The sequence below is a fragment of the Silurus aristotelis genome, assembly GCF_946808225.1.
Source record: "Silurus aristotelis genome assembly, chromosome: 17".
Lineage (NCBI taxonomy): Eukaryota > Metazoa > Chordata > Actinopteri > Siluriformes > Siluridae > Silurus > Silurus aristotelis.
This window is the reverse complement of record NC_139590.1, coordinates 696,613-722,633: the sequence shown is the minus strand read 5'-3', so window position 1 is coordinate 722,633 and position 26,021 is coordinate 696,613. Positions and strand designations below refer to the sequence as shown.

Here is a 26,021-nt window from a genome sequence, read left to right as displayed (position 1 = left end):
GACAAACACACACACACACACACACACACACACCCTCTCTGCTTCTGTACACTCAGCAGAGTTCGCATCATGTGACCGAAACATGACAAATTGTGAACTAAAAATAACACCTCTGTACTGTTGGGTGTGTTGAAGCTCAAAAGTTTAAAGTGAAAACCAGTGTGTGTGTGTGTGTGTGTGTGTGTGTGTGTGTGTGTGTGTGTGTGTGTGTGTGTGTGTGTGTGTGTGTGTGTGTGTGTGTGTGTGTGTGTGTGTGTGTGTGTGTGTGTGTGTGTGTGTGTGTGTGTGTGTGTTTGTTCTGAACCATTTTCTGAAAATTGCCAAACACTGTTCTGCATCTATATGAGGTGGAATCTAAAAGTTTCGAGACACGAAACAGATGGCAGCACATGGCTGCACACAGTCACAGGGAGCACCGACCCCCATAAATCAGTGTGCAAAAGACATCATCCTGTGTACATCAGGAGCCGTGCGACCGGTGCTGTTCTGATCACGTGCGCACCCTGCCACCGAGTTCCTCACACGTGAGCTTCTCCAAGGAACACTGGGGGCGCTCTATTGCTGTGCAAGGGGACTATTTTGAAGGTGATGGCGTGAAAGCGAAGATAAATAAAGTACTGAACAGAGCTGTGTGTGTGTGTGTGTGTGTGTGTTCTCACAGTGCAGCAGTGGTTGATGAAGCGAGCCAGGTTCCCACACTTGGTGGCGTCGATGATGGTGTCGTGGTCGACGCGGAACAGGTAGCTGCTCCCGATGCCTTCCTGAGCGTAGTGCTTCTCCCGATTATCAGCCACCATCTGAAACACATCACACACGGATCAGAACCACCGCCCAGATCATCCACAGCAATCTGAGGGAACGTGGAACTCGTCTGAATGCTCATTAACCAAAACATACTTCTATAATTACAGATATTTAGTTTATACACAACCGAACGTTTGAGCGTTTCATGATTCGTTTAACGTAGTGACCTAGTGATCTCATTCCACATTTCCTCTCCATGTGCTGTTATAATAACCTCCACTCTTCTGGGAAGATGTTCTACTAGATTTTTGTGGAGATCCATTACGCCACAAGGATGTGTGCTAGTACAGTTGCACAGTGGTAGAACATTTAATAGTTTACACACAACATGAAATGAAGAAATGATGTGTATGTGATGGAGGAGCGTACAGTAGGGGGGCGTGGCCTCAGTAACCCTGTTATTGTAAATTCCTGGTTTATTCCGTTAATTCCCGTGGAAAGTTGACAGTCTTGAAAATTACTGGAATTTGACAACCCTAAACTTGATGGATCTTCATGGGTGCTGTAGAAGACATTACCACGTGCGGGTTTAATTACGTGGGCAGGGTCATGTGACCATCACAGGAGAGAACTGAAGCTGTGGATTTACCTGTCTGATGTTCTGGCCCACATACTCGATGACCATCTCGTCGGCGGCGATGGGCTCCATGGCGAACAGACCCCACTCGTGGATGCGGCTGCGTCCGAAGCGCAGTTTCTTCTTGCGGAACTGCAGACAAAAACCCCTATAATTTATTATCAGAGTGTCCAGATGTTCATTTGTTTCCAGATGTGATGCAGAAGATCATCGTGGTGATTATTTTGACAGTATAAAGTCTAGTGAGATAACATGAGGTATTTCCACATCACAAAGATCTTCAGAAGCTCAGCTGGAAAACAGGATCAAAGATTAATCTCCTTGAACTTTGAATGTTGCTAAAAACACAAATGTCTTTTGTTATCGATTATAGTGGCGATGTGTAACGTTAACAGCCCCTGTTATGCAAATCATTGACAAATCTACACACACACACACACACACACACCCACACCCTTCGGTTTAAACTGCGGGTCACCTACATTACCTTTTATGGACAAAAGTGATGGAGGTGATCCAGAGAGAGGACCAGAAACAATCCACAGTTAACAACGGTATAATTAAAAAGTATTTAGAAACAAAATTCATAATTAAAAGGAGGGTTGGAGTTTGTTTAAACTCAGTCATGACAAGGTCAGCAGACACTCCATAATCAGAGCAGTGTGTGTGTGTGTGTGTGTGTGTGTGTGTGTGTGTGTGTGTGTGTGTGTGTGTGTGTGTGTGTTTGTGTGTGTGAGATAAGGCAGTCTGAAGGCCATGGAGCGAGGCGTCACCTTAAGCTGGTTGAGTTTGAGAAGGTCGGAGTCCATGACAGCAGGTGTTCCGATGGCACTAAGGAGACGCCTCTGCTCCGAACGTCTCTCCGACAGCACACGGTTCGAACCCTGAGAGAGAGAGAGAGAGAGAGAAAGAAAGAGAGAGAGAGAACAAACAGCAGAGTGTCAGAAACAAACCTAAAACATAGAACAGTGCCAGTCTTAAATCGTACCAGCATGGAGAGTGTGCTGATGGGGGGAAACATCTAGCAGGACAAGAGCGCTCTCCAGGGGGTGGTAAGATCATCTGAGAGTCTCCTGAACCAGGAGCGAGCCGAGCTGAACCAAGACTTTATTAAAAGTTGCCTGAACATAAGACCTTTCCCTCTGTTGGGGTTTAGGAACGAGGTTATGCTCTGAGACCAACACAGAGAGAACGAGAAGAAGCTTCTCCAAGTATTGCATTTGAGCTCTCAATCAGAACACCACCAAGCAAAAGAGCTCGAACTGGTCAACTGGTTTTATTCCAAAATAACCTGCCACTGATCTCTGTATTACACTTCTACATCTTCTGTAGATTAAACTGGTGTGTGTACAGTCACAGCTTTTAGTAGACACCCATTCATACAACTACGAGAGCGCCCTCTAGAGGCGAATCAGTACTGTTTTATTTTGTAACACATTTCAGTACTATTTTTGTGGGTTTTAATTGATTTGATTCAGTATCTATTTTAAAATCAGTTGATTGATCGATTATCTGCAAGTACAATCCAACTGCACAATCTGAATCAATAATTCACCAATATAAACAAAAACTTTATAACAAAATCATGGAAATTGAAAATAAAGATATGATCCTGCAATATTCTTAATGTAAAAATGTTTTGGACTCCACAGGTGTCTGAGAACTCGTACCGCCACGTCGTAGTCCATGGCTTCCTGCATGGCCTCGGGGAGGTCCAGGTCCAAGTACACGTCCTTCTCTTTGCGGCTGATGGCGTAGTAACCCTCGCTGCGGGCGCATCCCGTTACGTGCTGCCTCAGCTGCCCGCCCGCCGCCTTCTTCTTACGCCGCGGGTTCGGGATGTTAGTGAGTGCAGACGGGGGTCAAGGGTCACAACTTACAAACACATCAGCACTGAATAATGCCTGTGACTAAACCAGACACTTTCATAATAATAATAATAACAACGTTTGGTCATGCTGTAGCTATGATGATTATGAGTGGACAGGATGTAGAAGTCTATCTGAATATCTGAATGATTAAAGTGTAAAATCTAAAACAAGTCTATAAAAACGTTCTGAATAAACGCCCCACAAATCTGCTGCCACTAGGGGGCGGTATCGCTCTCCAGCAACCCGGAACCTCAGAGCTTTTATCTATTTATTAAAAAGACAAAAGACTATATATATATATATATATATAAATAAATAAATAAATAAAGACATGAGAGAGCTCCTAATGAAAGCATATCAGAAGGATATTGGTGTGAGGAACCCAGTGCGTGTCATTGAGCCAGTCCAAATTATGGTCATCCTGCAGCAGCTTCTCGTACGTGACCTTCAGCAGACGCATGTCCTCCTGGTCCAGCCCGGTGTTCCAGATGTCATACAGGATGGTCATCTGTTCGAACTCGCTACGATGCTTGTAAAGTAGCTGAGCAACGAGAGGAGGCGGGGCTAAACTGGACTTCCTCTGCGTGGATGGCGTGACTCCGGCTTCCTGCAGGAAGAGACGCTCGCTCTTCCTCACCTCGTCACGTTCGAACCCTATCTGCTCGTCCAGACCGAAGTCAGAGTCCACCGAATCGGAGGTGGAGCTGGAAAGATCAGCCGTCTCCAGCTGCTCCACATCTACGTCCTCCTCCTGGACCAGGTCCTTAAATCAGACACAAATCAAACAATTTTAGACGGACAATTAGAGGTCGACCAATTAATTTATTGTTTGACTACCCGGAAGCTGGAAAACCAACCGGTGTGGATTTTTGCCAATAGTTCCAGCGATTAACTGGTGTTTTTCCAGCTTCCGGGTCGCCGTCATAACGAGAGCGGCCTCTAGGGGCGAATCACTGACGGCACGTGCTGTTTGTTATTACACACGAGTGTGCGCTGCACGGAGAGCGCTATATTTATTATTTATTATTAATATAATTATATTTATTACCAAATATTCATATTCATTTCCTTTAGCAAATCTTTAATGATTCATTTTTTATTTGACATGTTTGTAATAAAGAGTGTTATGTTCCTTTGTTCTGTATTGTTCATTTTAAATCGTTTGATTAATCCATTATCAGAAAATATAGTATCAGTAAAATCCATTATCGGTCAACTTTAAATTCCAGATATTCTGCAAAAATTTAGTTTCACAAATTTTCCGGACGCATCTCATTTACACATGATATCAGCCTCAAATCTGTTTCGGTAGACACTAAATTCCCATCGTCCATTTGCACAATTGTTACTATTTGCACTTCTGGTAGATGCTGAACTGCACTGTGCAATGACAAAAAATCTATCTACTATTAATTAATTACTACTAAAACATTTATTAACTTCAGTGAGTATAAAATAAAATTATACATTAGAGTGTTATTATTTCACCAAATACAAACAGTCATGTTTATAACGACCAATTTAACACCGACATTACATTTATTTTATTTTACATTTTTGTAATAAAGTTCTGTTTTATTTTACAAGGAGTGTTTTGTTTTTATCAGTTGAGAGGGTGGAGTTATTCCAGAGTGCACTGAAAGGAAATAAATGACACTTCTGAAGTGTTTCTCAAAGTCCCACGTTTTCTAAAGAAGCACACGTTTGACATCAGTGACGTGTGAAGTACGCGACAGTAAAACGTCACAACTAAAGTGCTACTGTACTCTTTAAAATAATAATAATAATAATAATAATAATAATAATAATAATAATAATGAGACTTGAGAATGAAGTAAAAGAACGATTTCTCCCAAAGAAAACTCAGGAATGGAGAGAAGTTTAAACTGTACAAACCTCTAACTTCCCTTTCCTCTGCTTTTTGCTGTGGTCCTGCTTCTGTTTTTTAGATGCTGGCAGCACCTCCACGTTCTCCTTGTCTTTCCGTGTTCTCTTTTTACTCTTCCCTTTCTCCAGGGATTCCTCCTTCTTGAAGGTGCCTCTGCGTTTGGAGACGGGGCTGAGCACCTGCACGTCTGCCGAATCTCCGGCCTCGTCCCCGACGAGCCCCACGCCGCAGGACTCGGGCGTTTCTGCCTGAGATTCCCCGATGACCTCCTCGGGAGCCTCCTGGACGCAGTGCTGATGGAAGTCTGTAGGGAGCATCAGTGCGGCGTCCTGTTTCGTCTTTTTTTGCCCAGCAGAGGACGCAGGAGAAAGAGGAGTGACGAGGAAAGGCGGGGATTTAAAGTAGTTGTGCTCCTGGAGGACGAACATTCCACCCAGGTCTAACGAGACGAGACGGGTTTCTTCGTCCCCCACGAGTTTGTGCTCTTCGGCTTCGTCCGATGTCTCCGTCTCTTCAGAGTCCACGTCTTCGTCCATCTCGGCAGCCACGTGGGCCAGCACGGAGAGGTCGGGCGTGGACGCTAGCTGCAGCAAACTGGACACTCCGAGCTGCTCCCTGAGCTTCATTCTCTGCTCCAGAAGCTCCTCTTCATCTATGTCATCATACTCATCCTCCTCCAGGAGCAACGGCGTGGAGAAAGCAGCTATGTTGGCAATTCGAGGTCTGCCGCGTGGACGCCCTTTCTGATTGGGTGTAGGTGGGAGAGGGGCGGGATCCTCGTAGGCCACACGGACCAGAGAGGCGTGGTCCAGAGGAAGGTTCTGGACTGTGAGACAAACAGGAGTGGGAGGGGTTCTGGGAGACTCTTTGCCACGTCTGGAAGGAGATTTGGCCGGGGTTGTCTGTGGGGACGGAGAACGTTTTCGGGGTTCCTCCGGACGCAGAGAGCGCACAGGAGGAGGGACTGTGAGAACAGAGGTGGGCGGGACTGTGAGAACAGAGGTGGGCGAGGCTGCAGGGGGCATTGGCTTGGTTGGGCGTGAAGCGAACGGGCGGAGCATGGGGGTAGGTTTGGAGGTGGAGGTGGGGGTGACAGTGGTGGGCGAAGATGAAATGAGCTGATCCGGAGGTTGGGATTTGACTGGAGAGAGAAGGAGGGATGGAGAAGGGGCGGAGGCAGGGGAGGGAGAGAGTGGTGCAGAGGGGACGTGGATGGAGGGTTTGATTTCGCTCTCCTCCGTGGTGAAGGACACGGTCTTGCGGCGCTTCTTCAGAGGAGGCAGGATGGGGGAGGACGGCCGAGGACCAGGAGGAGATGGAGGCCGGTGATCTGCAGATACAACAGGGGCAACCCGGTCCTCTAAATAAACAAACAAACAAACTAATAAATATACACAAAACTAAAAAAGTGGAAATTCTCATTTAATCCTATTAAAGAATCACAGAATCATTTATATTTATATAACAATTAATTATTATATAACAGAAATCACAATAAATAATCTTTCATTTGTTTTGTGGGTCTTTTTTATTATTTATAAAAAAAACTAAACAAATCAAAAAGATTAAAATAAATATTGCTATAAAGATTTAATTAATTAGTTATTTAATTAAAATTTATCATCATTTAATATTTAAATGCATCTCCATAATGTTTTATACTTTTCACATTTTTTAAAATAATAATAAAATAATAATAACATGAAAATGACAAAGATCAAAGAAATTTAATGTTGATTAGAAATGATTAGAAATGACTGTAGATTATAAATCTCATGTTTTCAATTGTATTAATTTTTTTCTAAAAGTTCGCCTCTGACCTTCTTTGACCTCTGTAGCAGCAACAGCAGGCGACTCTCCGACCCTCGTCTTCTCCCTGTGACGTAAAACAGAAAAAATAAAAAAGGTGAAATAACTGAAAGACGTTTCCTCTGATGGTTCTACGTTTAACTCTACACACTTGTCCTTCGCCATGGCAACGCTGTCCATCGTCGACTCGTCCATCGTGCCCAGGGCCTCGCTTTCATCCGCTCGCTCCGGCTCCTCTTCATCGTCCTCGTCTGAGAAAGAAGATGATGAGGAAGAGGACGAGGACAAGCTTCCAGATGAAGAGGAGAGACTCTCGTCATCACTGTCTGCGCTGAGGGCTTCATCTGGGGACGGAAAACAGACCAGCAGGTGTTTACTCTGTACAGTTCAATAAAACCGATCATGATTTGGGCAGAAGTGAAACTGGAACACGCTGCTCACCCTCAGACCCGTCCTTCTCGCTGTCTTCATCTTCCTCCTGAACACAGAAAACACAACATTCATCATATTTCTATACAAAATCCAGATCACATTTCTAAAGAAACAAACCACCTGAGCTTTTATCATAAAGAGCAATGCTGCCACCTACTGCTCACTCCACATAATGACACCAAAGAGACACGTTTCATTTCATTATCACTATTTGCCCAAAAGTATGTACACCCCTGACTGTCAGACCCATATGCTGTTCTTCCACAAACGCACAGCTGTGTGGAACATCTGTGTGTGCGAGAACAATAACATTTCCTTAAGAATCCACAACAGTTCATGATACAGCTATGTACAAAGAGATTTCCATAAAGTGTTGGTGTGAAGATTAGAATATAAGGAGGTCAGGGCTCTTTGCAGGACACTTGACACATCTGGGATTATTATATAAAAGATCTTACTAATGCAGTTCTGATTATGGTTTACAGTTTTTATTGCTTACTTTAGCTTCTAGTTTTTGGAGGTCCTCCAGGGGAAAGAGCTACTCGCTAATCGCAACTCTCTGAAGACTAGTTACGATGGTGTTAAGCAGGTAGGTCGGAGTGTGTGTGTGTGTGTGTGTGTGTTGTCCCTTAATTTGCTCTCTCACTTCCGTACTTCCTTTTTTTTTTCTCCTCCAAAGAGGAGATACATTCTGGAGTGAGTGAGATGAAGTGGTAGAAGGTGCATCAGGAGTGAAAGATTGGTGATTGGGGCAGAATTTAATGGGCATGTAGGTGAAGGGAACAGAGGTGATGAGGTGGTGATGGTAGGTATAGTTCTAAAGAGAGGAATGTGGAAGGGCAGATGGTGGTACTATGATTGGTAAAGGGAGAGAGGGAGCAGATATGATGGAGAGGAGAACGGTAGAGATGTTGTGTGGAAAGGGAGTAAGAGCAGGAATATTGGAGGTGTTTAAACTGTTCTATCAGGGTGTGGATGGAAAGAGAAATGGATCACCCGATCAGCAGATGGAGAAGATCCTGGAGAGGTGGAGGTACACGCTGGAGAGAAGGGGAATGAAAGTCAGTAGGAGTAAGACAGAGTACATGTGTGTAAATGAGAGGGAGGGCAGTGGAGGGGTGCGGTTGCTGGGAGAAGAGGTGGAGAAGGTGGAGGAGTTCAGGTACATGGGATCAACAGTGTAAAGTAATGGAGAGTGTGTTAGAGAAGTGAAGAAAAGAGTGCAGGCAGGGTGGAGTGGGTGGAGAAGAGTGATAGCAGGAGTGATTTGTGATTGAAGAGTATCTGTAAGAGTGAAAGGGAAAGTTTATAGGACTGTGGTGAGACCTGAGATGTTGTATGGATTAGAGACAGTGGCATTGAGTAAAAGACAGGAGGTGGAGCTGGAGGTAGCAGAGCTGAAGATGTTGAGATGTTCGTTGGGAGTGACGACGATGGACAGGATTAGAAATGAGTTTATTAGAGGGACAGCGCATGTAGGACGTTTTGGAGACAAGGTGAGGGAGGGGAGATTGAGATGGTTTGGACATGTGCAGAGGAGGAACATGGGGTATATCAGTAGGAGAATGCTGAGGATGGAGACACCAGGAAGGAGGAAAAGAGGAAGAGCAAGGAGGAGGTTTATGGATGAGACGGATGATCCTCTGTGGCGCCCCCTAATGGGAGAAGCTGAAAGAAGAAGAAGCGTAAAGAGGAGATAAAGTCGTGTTTAGGGGCAGGTTTGATTGGTAAGGGGGGGAATTTCTATATATAAATATATTTTAATATATTTTCATGATTTACTACTGCTTTGTTTGTAGTAAAGTTCACATGGAGGTCGACTGATTAATCGAGCCGATTTTTGGCGTTTTATTTAATTGGCATCGGCTAATTGTGCTGCAAATCATCTGATCGGACGATCTGCTCTGGAACGTAAGACGGATTACATCATACACACTCCAGAGCGGAGGTGAAAAACACTGTGTGGTAAAGCAGGAAATAAAAAATACTGTTGAACAAAATTATTTAAAGATGTCCCTCCAGTATCTTACTATTCTTCCCAGTTTAATCAGCATCAGTTAAATTACTCGACCATTAAAGGAAACTGGAGCTCTTTCACTGGTGTTACATGTTTGATGTTTGTGTGGGGGTGTGGCAGAATGTTTCATCTGAAAGTCTATATAGTTTTAGTAAATGTTTAATGCGGTGAATGAATTAGTGTGACTGTATAATTCAGAGATCTTTCCAGGGGTCTGAGAATGTGGTGCTCTGTCACAGCTTTCCCCCGTCTGGATGGTATTCACGTCTACGTACCTTCTTTTTTCGACACTTCTTTTCACAATAGTTTGTGTGATACATTGGATCTGTTGACACGTGAGTCGTGGCGTCGTTAATAAACCGGTTTGTCTCGCGTGTCTTTTTGTTATTTCTCCCCCTTCTTTAAAAATGGGGCTTCGTAACATCCTGGACAGACGTCTGGAGTGCACACACCTTTTCAGAAGACGACTCATCAGACGTCTCCTCTCCTTCACTGTCCAGCTCATAAGGTTTACGTGGTTTGGGTCTTTTCCTCCTCTGTACCACATTCCGCTCGGCTGCTCGGGTCTCCTCCGGCCGGCTCGCACTGTCCGACACTTTACCCTGGTACGAGTCTGAAAACACACACACACGCGCACACGCACGCGCACGCACACGCACACACACAACATGAAGAGCGCAAACATGACACACACACGTCCACACCCACCCACACACGTCCACACCCACACACTGATCTGAACTGGTAAAACCGTGCGTCAGTTCTACCAGTGTTTCAGTCAGAAAGAGAAATGTTTATATTTCTATGTAACTCATTGAGTTTGTTGAAGCTCTAATAAGGACAGGAGATTATTATTATTTTGTATGAAATCACATCACATGTACATTCGTTTTCACAGCTTTCGCTCAATACTTCAGCAGTTTCAGCACAAATTACAGCCTCAAGTCTATTTGAGTTTGATGCTACAAGCTTGGCACCTGTTTTTGGGCAGTTTGGCTGTGTGTTTAAGGTCGTTGTCCTGTTGGAAGATGAACCAGAGCGGGTTATCATCAAGGACGTCTCTGTACATTGCTGCATTCATCTTTCCCTCGATCCTGACTGATCTCCCAGTTCCTGCTTCTGAAAAACATCCCCACAGCATAATGCTGCCACCACCATGCTTCACTGAAGGGATGGTATTGGCCCGGTGATGAGCGGTGCCTGGTGTCCTCCAGACATGACGCTTGGCATTCAGCTTAAAGAGTTAAATCTTAGTTTCTCATGGTCTGAGAGTCCTTCAGGTGCCATGTGGGGAAACTTCAGGTGGGCCGTCCTGTGGCTTTTACTAAGGAGTGAAAGAGCCACTCTCCTCTCAAGGTTCTCCTCTCTCCAAAGAGAAATGCAGGAGATCTTTCAGAGTGACCATCGTTTTTTTTTTCACCTTCCTGATCGCTAAGTTTGGCCGAGCCTCTCCACTCCAGGAAGAGTCCCGGTGGTTCTAAACTTCTTCCATTTATGGATGATGGAGGCCACTGTGCTCATTGGGACTTTCAGTGTTGCAGAAATGTTTGTCTCCTTCCCCAGATCTGGTCTACAGACGTTTCCTTGGACCTCATGACTTGGTTTGTGTTCTGACATGCACTGTAACTGAGGGACCCTCTATAGACAAGTGTGTGTCTTTCCAAATCATGTCCAATCAACTGAATTTACCACAGGCGGACTCCAATCAAACATCTCAGTGATGATCAGTGGAAAACAGGAGGCACCTGAACTCACTTTTGAGTGACATGGCGAAGGCTGTGAAACCTTATGTACATGTGTGAACTTCTTTCACGTTGTTATTATGGGGTTTAGTTTGAAGAATTTGGGGAAAAACTTTTGTAATTTTGTAATAAAGCTGTAAAATAAAATGTGAGGAAAGTGAAGCTCTGAAAACGTTCTGGATGCACAGGGTTTGGATTATTTACTGTGTTTGCACATTAAAACTACTTTAAATCTGCAGTGTATTTCAGGCTGTTTTCATGTTCCATCAGTCATGTGGTTTTACACACCGACATCCGAACGTCTTCAGACCACAGGACGAGACGAGTAGTGAGACGGACACGTATGACAACATGGAGGAATAAGTAAAGCCACACAGGCGTCTCAGATTCTCTTCATTTACTGCAACAAGGACAACAAACCTCCTCCTCCCTCGTGCCCTGATGCTCCACTGCATCATCTGCTCTACTCAGAATAATAAATGTAATCTAATAAATATAATTCCTCATCATGTGATCCACAAAGACCCTGAGACTGTGGTACACACTCAGCCCGTGTGTTTATATCCTTTCACACCACACAGACCGCGTATAAATAACTTCTGACCCTTTGTGTGATGAAATATGTGCTCAGATGATTGTGAAGGTCTTGCTGTGGTCTTTATATAAAGTCTAAATATTTCACCTTCATCCTCCTCGTCTGCTGGAGTCGAAGGTCTGACTCGTTTCAGTGACGCATCTTCTGCCAGCTCCTGAGGTTCTTTCCTTTTTACCTGTGAAATAACAGTTCTGGTGAACACGGGCGTGGCTCTGACACTGCTGTGATGTTTCACATTGTACGCATGTTGTTTAGTCTCCTGAGCGCATTATTATTACACAACATACACAACCATGGCAGAGGAATAAAAAAAGAAAACGAGAGTTCACGCAGGGTCACTTTAGTCAAACGGTAAAGAATCCACAGTGCTAGCGTTAGCCGCTAACCGAAGACACCAGCACTATGGATTCTTTAGCGTTCTTTAGTCCAGCTTCTAGAAGTTCTCTTAAAAGAAGAAAATCCTGACAATTCCACATGTTGAGGGAGTGAATAAATGAAGAAAGAAAGAAATATATTTGTTAAAACATGCTGAAATAAATAACAGTTAAGTAGATCATATCATTACAATTAATTATTAAAGGTAAAAAATAAAAAAAAGAACACGTGTACACATCTGTATTTCTCAAGTGGGGTCCAAAAACTATTTAAATACATTTTTCCATTTATTTTATTTTATTTGATAAATTTTATTTGCACCAATTAAACTGATGACAATTGAATCACTATAATAACATTTGTTATTGTATTTATTTGATTTATTCTATTTTACTTTATAAAATATAACTTTTTTTATATTACTCAACCAGACATTTTAATTTAAATTGTTTTCAAAATGTAAACTGTTCAAATGTTAAGTTCATAAAATGTTAATAATATTTAATGAAATGTTAATGAAATGTCATTAAAAATGACCAGCAAGTTTATGTTTTGCATTTCATCCTAAACACCCCCCCCCCCCCCATTACACCCCTAACACACACACACCTCGGAATCTGGTTGCATATACAGGGAATTTGTCATTATCTCTCTCTCTCTCTCTCTCTCTCTCTCTCTATATATATATATATATACCTCAGGTGAGAATAGCGCAGGTACCTTGAACGAAGGCAGACGGAGAGCACCACGCAGAGAGAACCCTTCCATGCCACCGCTCTTGGCCCAGTCTACCAGAGACATTAACGGCTCGCGCGGCCGGCTACTGATCTTCTCTTCCTTCTTCTCCTCGTCCCGCACCACAGACACGGCCCTCATCGCGGTCTGGAACGGCTGAGAGACGGATAAAAGGATCATTGACCCGACTCAGGTGGATAAACATGTAAATGTAGGAAGTCAAGACCAAATGATTTTATAGAGGGCTGAGGAAAAACAGGAGCATCCACATAAAAAGGTAAGACCTCACAGCAACGGCGCTCAAATTACGTGTACCCATAATGCACTGCGCCGACTGGAGGCGACGTGTGACTTTGCATAAGAGTGAGTGTATGTAAATCCTCAGACTCATGAACGTTTGATGGTTAGGAGACGTACATTTAGCCACGCACACAAAACCTGCTGAATATAATATGGTGACTAAAGTAACGTGGCTCAGACGCTGCACGGCATCAGATACATCAGATACCATCCACAGACTAATTAACATGACTCCTGTTCGACAAACCCGTCATTAAATTGTGGTGTATCTGGGGGTTGAAAAATTCCAGGAATTTTCCAGACTGGAAATTTTCTGTAGGAATTAAAGGAAATAAATGTGGTTAACATACATTTCCCCCAAATGTCTAAGAAATTCCCATAAATTCCTGGTACGTTTTTAACTTGGAATATTTCCCAAATTCCGCAGATGAAATTCCCATAGAAAGTTTCCAGAAATTCCCCTGCAACCCAAAGGTGAATATGAAAAAAATCCTTAGAAGGTATGAAGATCCAGGATTTACTATGATTTACATCTTCAGTTTTAGGGTTATTATAGTTTCTTGGTGTCTCACCTTGGCCTTCCTCTCTTTACGTTCCCACCATTCGTCGAAGGTTCCGAAGGCGACGTTCTCCACCATCTTGCGGTTCAGGTCCCTCTGCATGATGTTCTTCATCTCGTCAATGAGAGCGGAGAGAACGAGCTGAACCGTCGCCTCGTGAGGGTTCTGCCCCATCATGGGCATGGTGTACTGCTCGTCGTCGACGCTCGGCACGGCACCGTACGCCGGAGGTGGGTAGTGGGAGGGGTAGTGCTGGGGTAGGACGTGAGGAGGCCACGGGGAGTGAGGGGGCGGAGGCATGGCGTGGGGGTGGTGAGGGGGAATCTGGGCAGCATGAGGGTCTGGATAGGGGTAGGTAGACATGTGAGGAGGCATGTAACGGTGGTCCTGGTCGTAGTGGTTCCCTGCAGCTCCATCTTGGTCCATGTAGGGGTGGTGGGGGTGTGGTGTGTGCGGTGGAGGGGGCAGAGAGTGAATGTGGTAAGAGGTGGGGTAGTCCGAGCCAGGCGTGTGTTTTTCTCGCATCTGGTGCAGACGGCTGAGCATGTGTGCCTGCATCTGGAAGGACGTGCCGGCGTATTGGCTCATCAGCTCCACAGAGTTGGCGTAGTCGTAAAGGTGGGGGGGCATTGGGTACTCCGGGTGGAGCTCCATGTGCGAAATGGGAGGAGGCGGGGGCTGGAGAGAGAAGCCGGGTGGGGGAGGCGGGGGCAGGTGTGGAGGGTAGGAAGGCATGTGAGGAAGCGGCATGGAGGCGCCAAAGTGCTGAGTGCTGTCCGGGGGCGACCCAGAGGTGGGGTCTGCGCTCTGAGAGGGAAGAGCCGACTGAGACGACGGGACAGGGGAGGACGACGACGAGGCGTGGTGCTGCGTCACCGTAGTGATGCCACCTTCACCGTCATCTTCGTCTGAGATCTCCATGTCTTCTCCGGAGGAATGAGGGGATGGCTAGAGGAGGAGGAAGAGATAATGATGATTTAAAAAAAAAAAAAAAAAAAAGAACAGGTCAAACACATCACAACTCATCACGTTTTTACAGCATTTACTGACGGAGCAAAATAGACAGAAGCACCAACTAAACCACTGTAAACAGGATTTAAACACAAAGTTCTGGAAAGATCTAACCGAGTAAGATCAGACTTTATGGCAAAAAGTCTGGCATCTAATCAAGCTCCTGAGATTTGCGTTATTAAACCGCAGCCCTATTCGGACGATATTAGTTTCGAATTGGGATCATTTCTACATTTTCTCTATAATCTATATTTGTGAGATCGGACACTACGGTCAGAGTTGTTGTTTAGAACGTTCCGACCAATCGGAATTAGGGTTGCAAAAAGGCAGATGGAACTTCTGGAAACTTTCCATTCTGGGGAATGTGTTTTAATTATCAGAAAGTTATTAATTAAACATTTGTGGAAATGTATATAAACCGTATTGTATACAAGCATAAATATAAACGTTTTGTGTGGTCAAAGAGGACATGCATGCAAACTAAGAGTTTTTAAAAATTAGATTTGTGTCTTTAAGTATAATTGAATTGAATGATTTCTTACACACCATAAGTTTTAAACCTGAAGTATGATATTTATGTGAATACTCTCCAGGAAGGACAGTTTCTGACATTATATTATGTTCGAGATTGTAGAAATGATGTGCATGTGATGGAGTACAGTGCATGAAGGGGGCGTGGCCTCAGCACCCCTGCAGCATGTGTGCATGTGAGTGATAAATGTGCAGGTAGAAATTCTACTGAAATTGAATTCAATCTGGTTGATTACCTGAAATTATCCTGAAAGTTTTTTTTTTTTTTTTTTTACTATATTTAAGTTCCCGGTTATCAGCTCACCTGCAATTTAGTAAATTCCCAGTTTATTCCCATGGAAAGTTTCCAGTCTTGAAAATTCCTGGAATTTTGCAACCCTAAATTCAGAATACATGATTCAGCAGCGCTGCAGGATAAAAGAAGTGTTTAGCCGTGACTCACCTGGCGTTCTCCATTGAAGGTGGGTGGTGTGTGTGCACCGGTCACCTTGGTGTCTGAAGCTGTGTGCTCCTCCTTTACGAGAACCTGCTGCCCCTGCGATGGCTCGGACAGCAATCCTGAGATGGAGGCGACAGAGGAGGCCATGTCCATAGGGCTTTTCCTTCCATCTGCTCCTCCTGCTCCTGCTGCTGGTGGTGGTGCCGTCTGTTTTCTCACTCTGTTCCTCCCATCCGTTCTCCTCTGCTGTCCTCCGCCCATCTCTCGGTCTCCGGCCTCTTCCCCTCTCTGCTTCCTCGAGCCTCCATCGTCCTTCTTTTCTTCATCCTCGTCATCGGAGGCCAGGAAGGAAAACTTGGATTTTTGTTCCTTTAGCAGCATCTCAATGCGCGAGTCCAAGCTGCTACAGTGGTGAACAAACGGGAGGCTCTCGTTGGTGGAGTCCGGCTCTGGAGAGGAGGAGTCTCGCTGTGCGTGGGGCGGAGAAAGAGAGGCTGTAGAAGAGGGGTGGTGGTGAGGCAGGGAGGTGGAGGATGGAGATGTTGATGATGAAGGAATGGATGCGAGGGGTGGGGAGGTGGGTGGAGGGGTGCGAGGAGGTTGGGGCGGGGTGCTGGGGCGGCGTTTAGGTTTGCTCCATTGATCCTCGCGGACTGGACTGTCCTGCCCGAAGTCTAGGGAGCTCAGAGTTTCAGCCACCGCTGCCGCGATGACGGAGGCTGGAGGGAGCGGAGGAGGTGGAGGAGGAGGCGGGGGATGTAACGGTGCGTGGTGGGACCGATAATCGTTATCTCCACTTCCACCTGCTCTCTCTCCTGACCTGAAGGAGGGAGACGGCTCGAGGCGAGACGAGGATGGAGTGTCGTTACTCGGCGGCTCTTTAGACGTGTTGAATCCTCCGTACGACGCGGGAGGAGGAGACATGCTGTTGGAGGAGCGTTGGCTGGAGCTGCTGTGGCCCCTGTACCGTGGGTCCGTATTGTTCGTGAAATCTCTGTCCCGGTCCCTGCTGTCCCTCCGGCGCCCATGGTGGTTGTGCGAGTGGTGGTGGTTCCGGTGCCTCCCGTGCTCTCTAGATGCTGAGCCGTCCCTGCGGTACGATCTGCCGTCCCTCTCCTCCCGGTGCGAGTGGTGCGAATACTTTGAGGAGGAGTTCACGTCCTGTTGGTGGTGGTAAGAGGAGCGCCGAGGCACTCCGTATCGCCCGGGGTCTCGCTCCCTGTCTCGGTCTCGCTGCCCTCTGTCCCGATCCCTGTCCCGCTCTCGTTCGCCCACCGGTGGAGACTCGTACAGGGAGCCAGATGGAGGCATGTGAGGGGGCATGTGCATCGCGGCAGCACCGGCGTTTTGATAAGGGGGGTAGCAGGGAAGGGGAGGAGGAGGAGGAAACCCGGGGCGACCACGGTGGAATGCCGTGGGGTCTTGAGGAGGGACTCCGTGAGACTCATCGTGATAGCGAGACTTGAACCCGGATGAAGACGACACAGCGGAAGAAGAGCAGGATGATGAAGGGAGCATGTCCTGCGCTGGGAAACCTCCACCCACAGGACCACCGCTGTAAGCTCCATGTCTGAAATAAACAGACAAAATAAAAAAAACTTAGCACTAAAAAAAAAATGAGAGAAATGCTGTCGTCTGGGAAGCGATGAGACAAAAGCACCCACCTGCCCCCGGAGTACCCCGAATCCTGGGAAAAGGGGGTTCCAGAGCGTGACGTGTACGGAGTCCCGCCCCCTTGCGAGGAGCACGACGAGCCGGGGGTGTACGGCCCCCCGAGGGAGGACGGAGGCGTGTCTAGACGCTGTTCCGTAAACCCGGTGTCCACGGAGCACGGGGTGGTGCTGCCGAGCGGAGGAACCGGAACCTGATCTGTGGAGAGCTTCCTCCTGATATCTGACGACTGACAGAGACAGATAGAAAGCAGGGCTCAATTAGAGCAGCAAACAAAAGTAAACAAAAAAGATCTCAAATCGATCACTACCAGCTCCTTAATCATCATCATGCAGGTTGTGTTTGAAGAAAACGGGTTGAACATAGTGGAGGAGAGCAGGGTGTGTACTCACAGTGTCGGGCTGAGCTGGAGCAGGGGGCTGAAACTTCTCGCTCAGGGCTTTTCCTCCAGTGGGTACAGTCTGGGGTGTGTACGATCCACTAACGATCAGGTCGTAATATTTCATTCTCTGCTGACCTACACGGCAGAGACACAGCAGTTAATTCATTACTAAATCAGACCATTGTTTAATTAATTCATTAATTGATTACCATGGTTATATTTTCATAGATCCTGTTACATCCAGACAGGAGCTAAGGGGTGTGCAATATTAAAAAATATCTCGATACGATATCTTGATATTGTCTGGGAATTTTCAATACCGATAATCAGACTGTTAATATATTGTTTAATTAAAAATGTGTTTGTAAATGTCTTATTGTACTAGCTCCTTATTTAAAAGCCAATCGTATACAATATATTGAAAGACGGGGTGTGTAATATTTAAAACGTTGGAGTAAAAACACCACCACAAATCACCACGCTGCTGTAAAGTGAACGTGTCAGGATTCGGGGGATTTTTCAGGTAATGTCCCCTGTGATTTTTTTTTTTTTAAACAGCAGAGGTGCGAGGTATTAAGATTTACAACTTCTGTGGAACACCGTGCTCTGAATTCGTGAACGCTGCGGGTGGCGCTCTGATCGGTTAAACAAAAAAACAGAGAGACTTGATAATTCGATTTTGCGTATTGTTAAAACAACACCCTAAAAACGAGTGGTTACTATAGAAACAATACTGCCTGTGATTGGCAGCAGAACCAGGGACAGGGCTGCTGTAGGGACCAATCAGGTGCGAGAACGCAGAGGCGGTGACGTGTAACGCACATGCGGAGGACAAAAACGTTTCATTTTCAGAATCTCGCTAATTATTTGCATTTAGTTCCAGTTTAAACCGTTCAGCTTTGGTGTTAGTTTCATGCGTATTTAACGCAGCAGAGCGTGACTTTTTCCCGTCACTCCCTGCGCACACGCGTGTACCTTTGATGTCGAGCTGCGCGTGGACGATGTTGCCCATGACGGAGGTGTTGTGCAGGTGTTTGACGGTGTCTTTGGCCCCCCTGGTGCTGGTGAAGAGAACGCGAGCCAAACCCAGGTGCTTGCGTGTCTTTGGGTGGAACAGGATCTCCATTTCCTCCACCTCGCCGAATTTAGTGCACATCTCCAACAGGAAGGGCTCTTTGATGTTGTCGTTGAGCCGAGCGAACGTCACCTCCTTCAGCGGGATGGGACCCACGTAGTACTCGTCCAACTGACGGGACAGAGGTCACAAGAGTTCAGATTGGTTTTTAGAGACCGAGTCAGATTTTAATGTATAGATGGTAATAAACCTGGTGTAATGATTTACGGAGGCGGAGCTTGATTGTTATAAATCTATTAAACTGTAAGTGTAAATTGGAGTACCTTAAATTTGGGCAAAGGAAGCAACATCTCTGTGTGTCTGGACCAGATCCTCCGAGGTCGAGGGTCACGTAACTCCCCCACAGGAGGAAACCCTGAGTCCTAAAAACCAGTAAACACAGTAAACCAGGTTAAACACACACCGGCGACTCACACACTCATGCTCCTTCTCAGTTCCGGGTGTTTAAAGGGGACAGGGGAGCGTACCGGGACGCTGAAGTGAATCCCATCGTATCTGTAGATTTTCTGAGCGACCCTGCGGATGGCCGGGTCCTGTAGGAGTTTGTAGCTCTTCCATTGCAGGCTGAGAGTTCGCTGGGTGTCCGCCCCGCTGTCTGGATCCATGCTATAACTACACACACACACACACACACACACACACACACACACACACACAGTAAGGAAAAGCTGATATTAGTCTCAGAAATTGATGTGACGTAAGATTTCACTACAGCTTATCTCAGCTCAAAAACAGTAGTGGGTGTTTAAATCTGTGTGTGTGTGGAGACACGGATAAAACCAGGAAACTTACTATAACAAACTGCTACTGTAGATAAGATATGCCCAAAGGGGGCAGGGCATGAATACTAGCGTGAGCGTGTAATTGGATGATCATGACACTAGTGCAGGATGATTCATGGGAGTAAAGAGTGTTTATATCAGTTTACTTCCATCAAATCAAATCGCATCCAATATAAAGTAAAACTCAGGAAACACACAACAAAATCAACACTTTTACACCATTCACAGGGTCAAAAAAAATTTAACTCTATAGCAGATACACAGGATCCCAAATAAACCCACCACCGCCACCACTCGAACTTGGTTAACCGAACATCTATCTAACCATCCAACCAACCATCTAACCAACCATCCAACCAACCATCTAACCAACCATCCAACCACCCATCCAACCATCTATCTAACCATCCATCCAACCATCTATCTAACCATCCATCCAACCATCTATCTAACCATCCATCCAACCATCTATCTAACCATCCATCCAACCATCTATCTAACCATCTAATCAACCATCTATCTAACCATCCATCTAATCAACCATCTATCTAACCATCCATCCAACCAACCATCTAACTAACCATCCAACCGAACATCTAATCAACCATCTAACTAACCATCTAATCAACTATCTAATCAACCATCCAACCAACCATCCAACCGAACATCTAATCAACCATCCAACCAACCATCTAACTAACCATCCAACCGAACATCTAATCAACCATCCAACCAACCATCTAACTAACCATCCAACCGAACATCTAATCAACCATCCAACCAACCATCTAACTAACCATCCAACCGAACATCTAATCAACCATCCAACCAACCATCGAACTAACCATCCAACCGAACATCTAATCAACCATCCAACCAACCATCTAACTAACCATCTAATCAACTATCTATCTAACCATCCATCTAATCAACCATCTATCTAACCATCCATCCAACCAGCCATCTAACTAACCATCCAACCGAACATCTAATCAACCATCCAACCAACCATCGAACTAACCATCCAACCGAACATCTAATCAACCATCCAACCAACCATCTAACTAACCATCCAACCGAACATCTAATCAACCATCCAACCAACCATCTAACTAACCATCTAATCAACTATCTATCTAACCATCCATCCATCTAATCAACTATCTATCTAACCATCCATCTAATCAACCATCTAACTAACCATCCAACCGAACATCTAATCAACCATCCAACCAACCATCTAACTAACCATCTAATCAACTATCTAATCAACCATCCATCCATCCAACCATCTATCTAACCATCTTAACCAAACTTCTAACCGACCAGCCGAAACAATGAAGTCTACCGCTGTTTTCTCGGTTTAAGGTGAAAGGTGTAAAAGGTAAAGAATGATAAAGATTTATAATAAAATGGAGATAATGTGATTGTATCGGTGCAGTTAGAAGCGGTTTTTTTCTCCCCTCAGGTTTCTGAGAGATGATTCTCTTTACCTCAGAAGAGTTTCAGTCATTAAACACACACGCTCCATTTCCCTCGTTTCACTTCTTTAAAGTTAGTTATCCTCTTATTATCTACTAAATCCTGACAAAAATAAACTAATTTCAGTGGGAAAAAGTAAATAAATAACAGACTCCGGCGGTCAGTCAGAATCATTAGCACAATGCTAACAACACTGCACGCGCTAAACTGCTAGTCCGGGTCGCTATATGAAGTAAATATAGTAGTTTTAGATTTCGAGTTTAAATTAATTAAATATACACAGCGTCTTTAATGACAGTTTCCTTTTTAACGCACACGGGCAGTGTTGTATAATACCAGTATATATTATTATTATAATACATCCTATAAAACACTAGTGTGTGTGTACACAGGGGAGTTAAAGCGGTGTGTGTGTGTGTGTGTGTGTGTGTGTGTGAGAGAAAGAGAGTCAGTCTGGAAAGATTCAACACATAAATCATTTTAAACTTCGCCTGTATGTAAATATTATTTTATATAAAAATAAACCCTGTTATATTCCGGGCTGTGAGCGTGGTTAGCTAACGAGGCTAACACGCTAGCGGTAAGGCCTACGCTCCGCTCCGCTCCTTCGGCCGGGAAAAAACCCGAATCCCTCAAAATCCTTTCCGCATTCCCACATCCCGGAAAAGCGTCTCTGCGGTTCCGGTTCGAGTCCCGAACCCAGACGAGCCTTTACACTTCAGCTCCGAACGCCGTGCTGTGAAAATCAGAGAGAATAATACAGAGAGCCGCCATGGCGTAACCAACCTGTACACCTCTCCTGTCCGCCATTACAGTCTGTCTCACAACACCATCTGCTCATTCACACCCGCACTTTCCTCACAGACCAACAACCAACACCGCCTTCCACAAACATTCTACACATAATCACTGATAAAATACAACAACTTTTATTTACTCGGATTTAGAAATACTGACTCCAATTATTTACAGTAATTATATGTGTTATTTTTTTATTCGCAGCGGAACGCAATGAGATAAGAGATATTAAATGGCGAATGTGCCGTTATGGACGCGAAAAAAAACGTTATCAGGGTGTGAAGCAGCCGAACTGTTAGGCTGGGTCAAGTTCAACAACAACAACAACAACAACAACATCATCATCATCATCATCATCATCATCATCATCATCATCAACACCACTACTACTAATAATACCAATAAACAGTCATGTAACACAATGAACAAACTTTTTCTTAATTAAACATTAAACAGCAAGATCAAGAAAAACAAAAATATATTCATTATATATACAATAATAATAATAATAATAATAATAATAATAATAATAATAAACTACATTTACACTTTTATTATTAGTAGTAGTAGTAGTGACAGTAATATTTGTATATGTAGTATAAATTAGTTCATTACTCAGCATTTAAATGATAACAGATCTATTTTTATAATGACAAATATTATAATAAGACTGTAATTATATATATTATAATATATTATATATTAATTCTAGCTGTGAATATGAACTTCATCCACATTTACATACAGCATCATTTCATTTACATTCATGGCAGTGATAAACCTGAGCAGTTATAGGGGTTAGGGGCCTTGCTCAGGGGCCTTGCTCAGGGGCCCAGCAGTGGCAGCTTGGTTTGGCTCTCATTCGAACTCACAACCTTCAGATCTAAAGTTCAACCCCTAAGTTACAACCTCTGCATTTCAGAACACACCACTTCTACACCTGCAACAGGTTCAGCTCATGTGAACTAAATCCCTGTAAAGGTTCTGTAGTGACGGAGGAGAGAAAAGAGAGAGAAATAAGAGGAAGAGAGAAAAAGGAGTGTTTCAGATGTAATTCCTCCTCCGCCCCAGCAGGGGACACGAATACTGAACAAATCCGGTTTAAAGGGCACATCCTGTTGATATGCTCACGTGTGAACGTGTTGTCATTTCTCCATTACTCACCAACCCGACGTTTCTCGGGGCCTCTTTGCTCTCCCACGTGTCGTGATTGTGTCTGTTTGCGTGGACTTTGCGTGTCCTGCCTGTCACGTGTATCGGACGTGTTTTGCGATCGCGGACTGATGATTTACTGAAGTGTTTTCACGATTCTGTCTTCGGTTCACGTTTTGGAGTTTGTTTGTCTCCAATAAAAGCGCATACTGATTGTTCTCCACCTGCTTGCGTCACAAGGGGAATAAAAACAAAACAAACCCACGGTGATTTACGTGTCTGCTGAAGTTTACACAAGTCACGTGATCTACACCTTAACACGTGTCATGTACAGATACATGAACTAGAAATACATATTAAAACCAAAAAGGTGCTTTTTTTTTATTGTATACTGAAAGATTTATCATTAATACCTTAATAAAATATTACAAACATAATAGACATTTTATGAAGTGAAGGAAAGATGAAAGAAATGAAAGAATAAATAATAGAAAAGGTGTGTGTGTGTGTGTGTGTGTGTGTGTGTGTGTGTGTGTGTGTGTGTGTGTGTATTAGGGCTGTTTAAATTAATGCAAATTCATTTTAATAGCACTAATTTTATTAACACTCAGTGCATCACACATTCCCGTTTGACAATTTGTATTAAAAATAAAAATCAATTAAAACCTTCAACACATTTATTTAAGTCATTACTTTACTCAGATATAAAATAATAAACTCCACCGAAAAATAATATTTTAATTACTAAACTCTTATTGATGCACCGAGTCTCAAATCAGCACCAAAATCCGCCATGATGCACACATCCGGCAATTAAATCCGTCCGTGTGGAAACAGCAAAAGTCCCATTTGGTGTCCTGATGATTTACGTCATTTAACACGCTATAATTTCTTTAAAATGTTTACAAGAATATTTTGTCTTCATGCTCTATGTTGAGTTCAGTTTAACTAATAATAAACATACATTTGCATAAAGCATCAATATTTATACATCTTCATGTTGATTAGAGAATTAAACACTTTAAAAGTATTCATTTAAGGTACATTTAGAACAGAAACAAATGTGAGATTAAGTTGCGACTATCCACAAATTAAGTCATGACAAAATTATTACAAGCTCAAAGAATCTGGTCTGTGGGAGTTCAGCAGGTGCAGATGATGTCATGGGTCTGTCACGAGGTCGAAACATATTCAGGTTGTAAATTATTACTCATGTCTGCAGATCAGTCCTGTAGGATGGACAGTTACATTGTCCAATTACATTTCCTGTATAGTGAATAACTCCACCCCTTGTGGGCGGGTCTTGCTCTACAGGAACAGCTGATCAGTAGTGAATATGGTTATTGTTTTTTATTCTCTTTTAGAAGTATTAATAAATGTTTGGGGTGCAGTCAAGTGGAATAACTGTGTTTATTCCCTCAGCTTCATCAGGAACACGTCATTTTATCTTTTTATCTCTCCTTAGACGAGTCTCTCCTTAGACGTGTCTCTCCTTAGACGTGTCTCTCCTTAGACGTGTCTCTCCTTAGACTAGTCTCTCCATAGACGTGTCTCTCCTTAGACTAGTCTCCCCTTAGACTAGTCTCTCCTTAGACGTGTCTCTCCATAGACGTGTCTCTCCTTAGACTAGTCTCCCCTTAGACTAGTCTCTCCATAGACGTGTCTCTCCTTAGACTAGTCTCCCCTTAGACTAGTCTCTCCTTAGACGTGTCTCTCCTTAGACGTGTCTCTCCTTAGACGAGTCTCTCCTTAGACGTGTCTCTCCTTAGACGTGTCTCTCCTTAGACTAGTCTCTCCTTAGACGTGTCTCTCCTTAGACTAGTCTCTCCTTAGACGTGTCTCTCCTTAGACGTGTCTCTGTCATATGTACAGATGTTGTGAAATTTGTACAGTGAAATTCTTGAATGAGGCTGCAGGTGAACTACAGCAAATATTAAACATTAAAGATAATTAAATGTTACAGAGAATAAAGAAGAAAAATGTTATGATGAGGCATAAGAAAGGTGCAGTTATTCACAAGTGTGTCTGTATATTGTATATATATTAAATACATTATATTAATATTTGCATGAGGTATTCTTTATAAAAACATGAGACGGAGGTGTAGAATAAGTGAAATGTGTGTATTAGAGTAGGTGTGCAAAAAAACACAAAGATGCGCAGTGTGCAGGTGAAGTGCAGTAGTGTTGAGTGCAGTATTAAGAGTTCTGAGAATCTGAAATTGTGCAGTTCCAGTGTGTTAAACTGTGAAAAAACGTGTGATCTAACACTGTGGAACAGTCGTCTTACACTGTCTTGTGTTGTCTTACACTGTCTTGTATTGTCTTACACTGTCTTGTGTCGTCTCGCACTGTCTTGTGTTGTCTTACACTGTCTTGTGTTGTCTTACACTGTCTTGTGTTGTCTTGTATGTCTTTTGCTGTCTCGCACTGTCCTGTGTTGTCTCGTATGTCTTGTGTTGTCTTACACTGTCCTGTGTTGTCTCAGTCCTCTGTTGTCTTGTATGTTTGTGTTGTGTTACACTGCCCTGTGTTGTCTCACACTGTCTTGTGTTGTCTTGTATGTCTTGTGTTGTCTTACACTGTCCTGTGTTGTCTCAGTCCTCTGTTGTCTTGTATGTTTGTGTTGTCTTACACTGCCCTGTGTTGTCTCACACTGTCTTGTGTTGTCTTGTATGTCTTGTGTTGTCTTGTATGTCTTGTGTTGTCTTACACTGTCCTGTGTTGTCTCAGTCTTGTGTTGTCTTGTATGTCTTGTGTTGTCTTACACTGTCCTGTGTTGTCTCAGTCTTGTGTTGTCTTGTATGTCTTGTGTTGTCTTACACTGTCCTGTGTTGTCTCAGTCTTGTGTTGTCTTGTATGTCTTGTGTTGTCTTACACTGTCCTGTGTTGTCTCGTACTGTCTTGTGTTCTCTCGCACTGTCTTGTGTTGTC

The 26,021-nt window shown here is 44.1% G+C and overlaps 2 protein-coding genes across 2 annotated transcripts in view; both read right to left on the bottom strand.

Moving 5' to 3' along the window:
- hsd3b7 (hydroxy-delta-5-steroid dehydrogenase, 3 beta- and steroid delta-isomerase) overlaps positions 1–26,021 on the bottom strand; it is a 327,842-nt gene that overhangs the window by 35,450 nt on the left and 266,371 nt on the right. The gene's annotated exons all lie outside the window — the stretch shown is intronic.
- setd1a (SET domain containing 1A, histone lysine methyltransferase) lies at positions 405–21,991 on the bottom strand. The gene is made up of 20 exons (XM_083566721.1): positions 21,925–21,991; positions 19,342–19,486; positions 19,138–19,236; positions 18,715–18,985; positions 17,750–17,874; positions 17,351–17,586; positions 15,690–17,256; positions 13,718–14,653; positions 12,831–13,001; positions 11,823–11,910; positions 9,851–10,011; positions 7,391–7,427; positions 7,101–7,293; positions 6,961–7,016; positions 5,149–6,500; positions 3,622–4,015; positions 3,052–3,230; positions 2,155–2,265; positions 1,394–1,513; positions 405–797 (listed from the first exon to the last, which is right to left on the bottom strand). Exons 2-20 carry the CDS (start codon positions 19,477–19,479, stop codon positions 519–521), a joined length of 6,513 nt encoding a protein of 2,170 aa, XP_083422847.1. The 5' UTR covers positions 19,480–19,486; positions 21,925–21,991; the 3' UTR covers positions 405–518.

What these genes read in the sequence shown, in the direction of transcription:
- setd1a (XM_083566721.1), bottom strand. Translation starts at nt 19,479, where the DNA reads ATGGATCCAGACAGCGGGGCGGACACCCAGCGAACTCTCAGCCTGCAA. An exon ending in AGAGGAAAGGGAAGTTAGAG is followed by an intron (nt 4,016 to 5,148) that starts GTTTGTACAGTT and finishes GTCTGATTTAAG; the next exon opens with GACCTGGTCCAGGAGGAGGA. An exon ending in GCACTGGGTTCCTCACACCA is followed by an intron (nt 3,231 to 3,621) that starts ATATCCTTCTGA and finishes CCCCGTCTGCAC; the next exon opens with TCACTAACATCCCGAACCCG.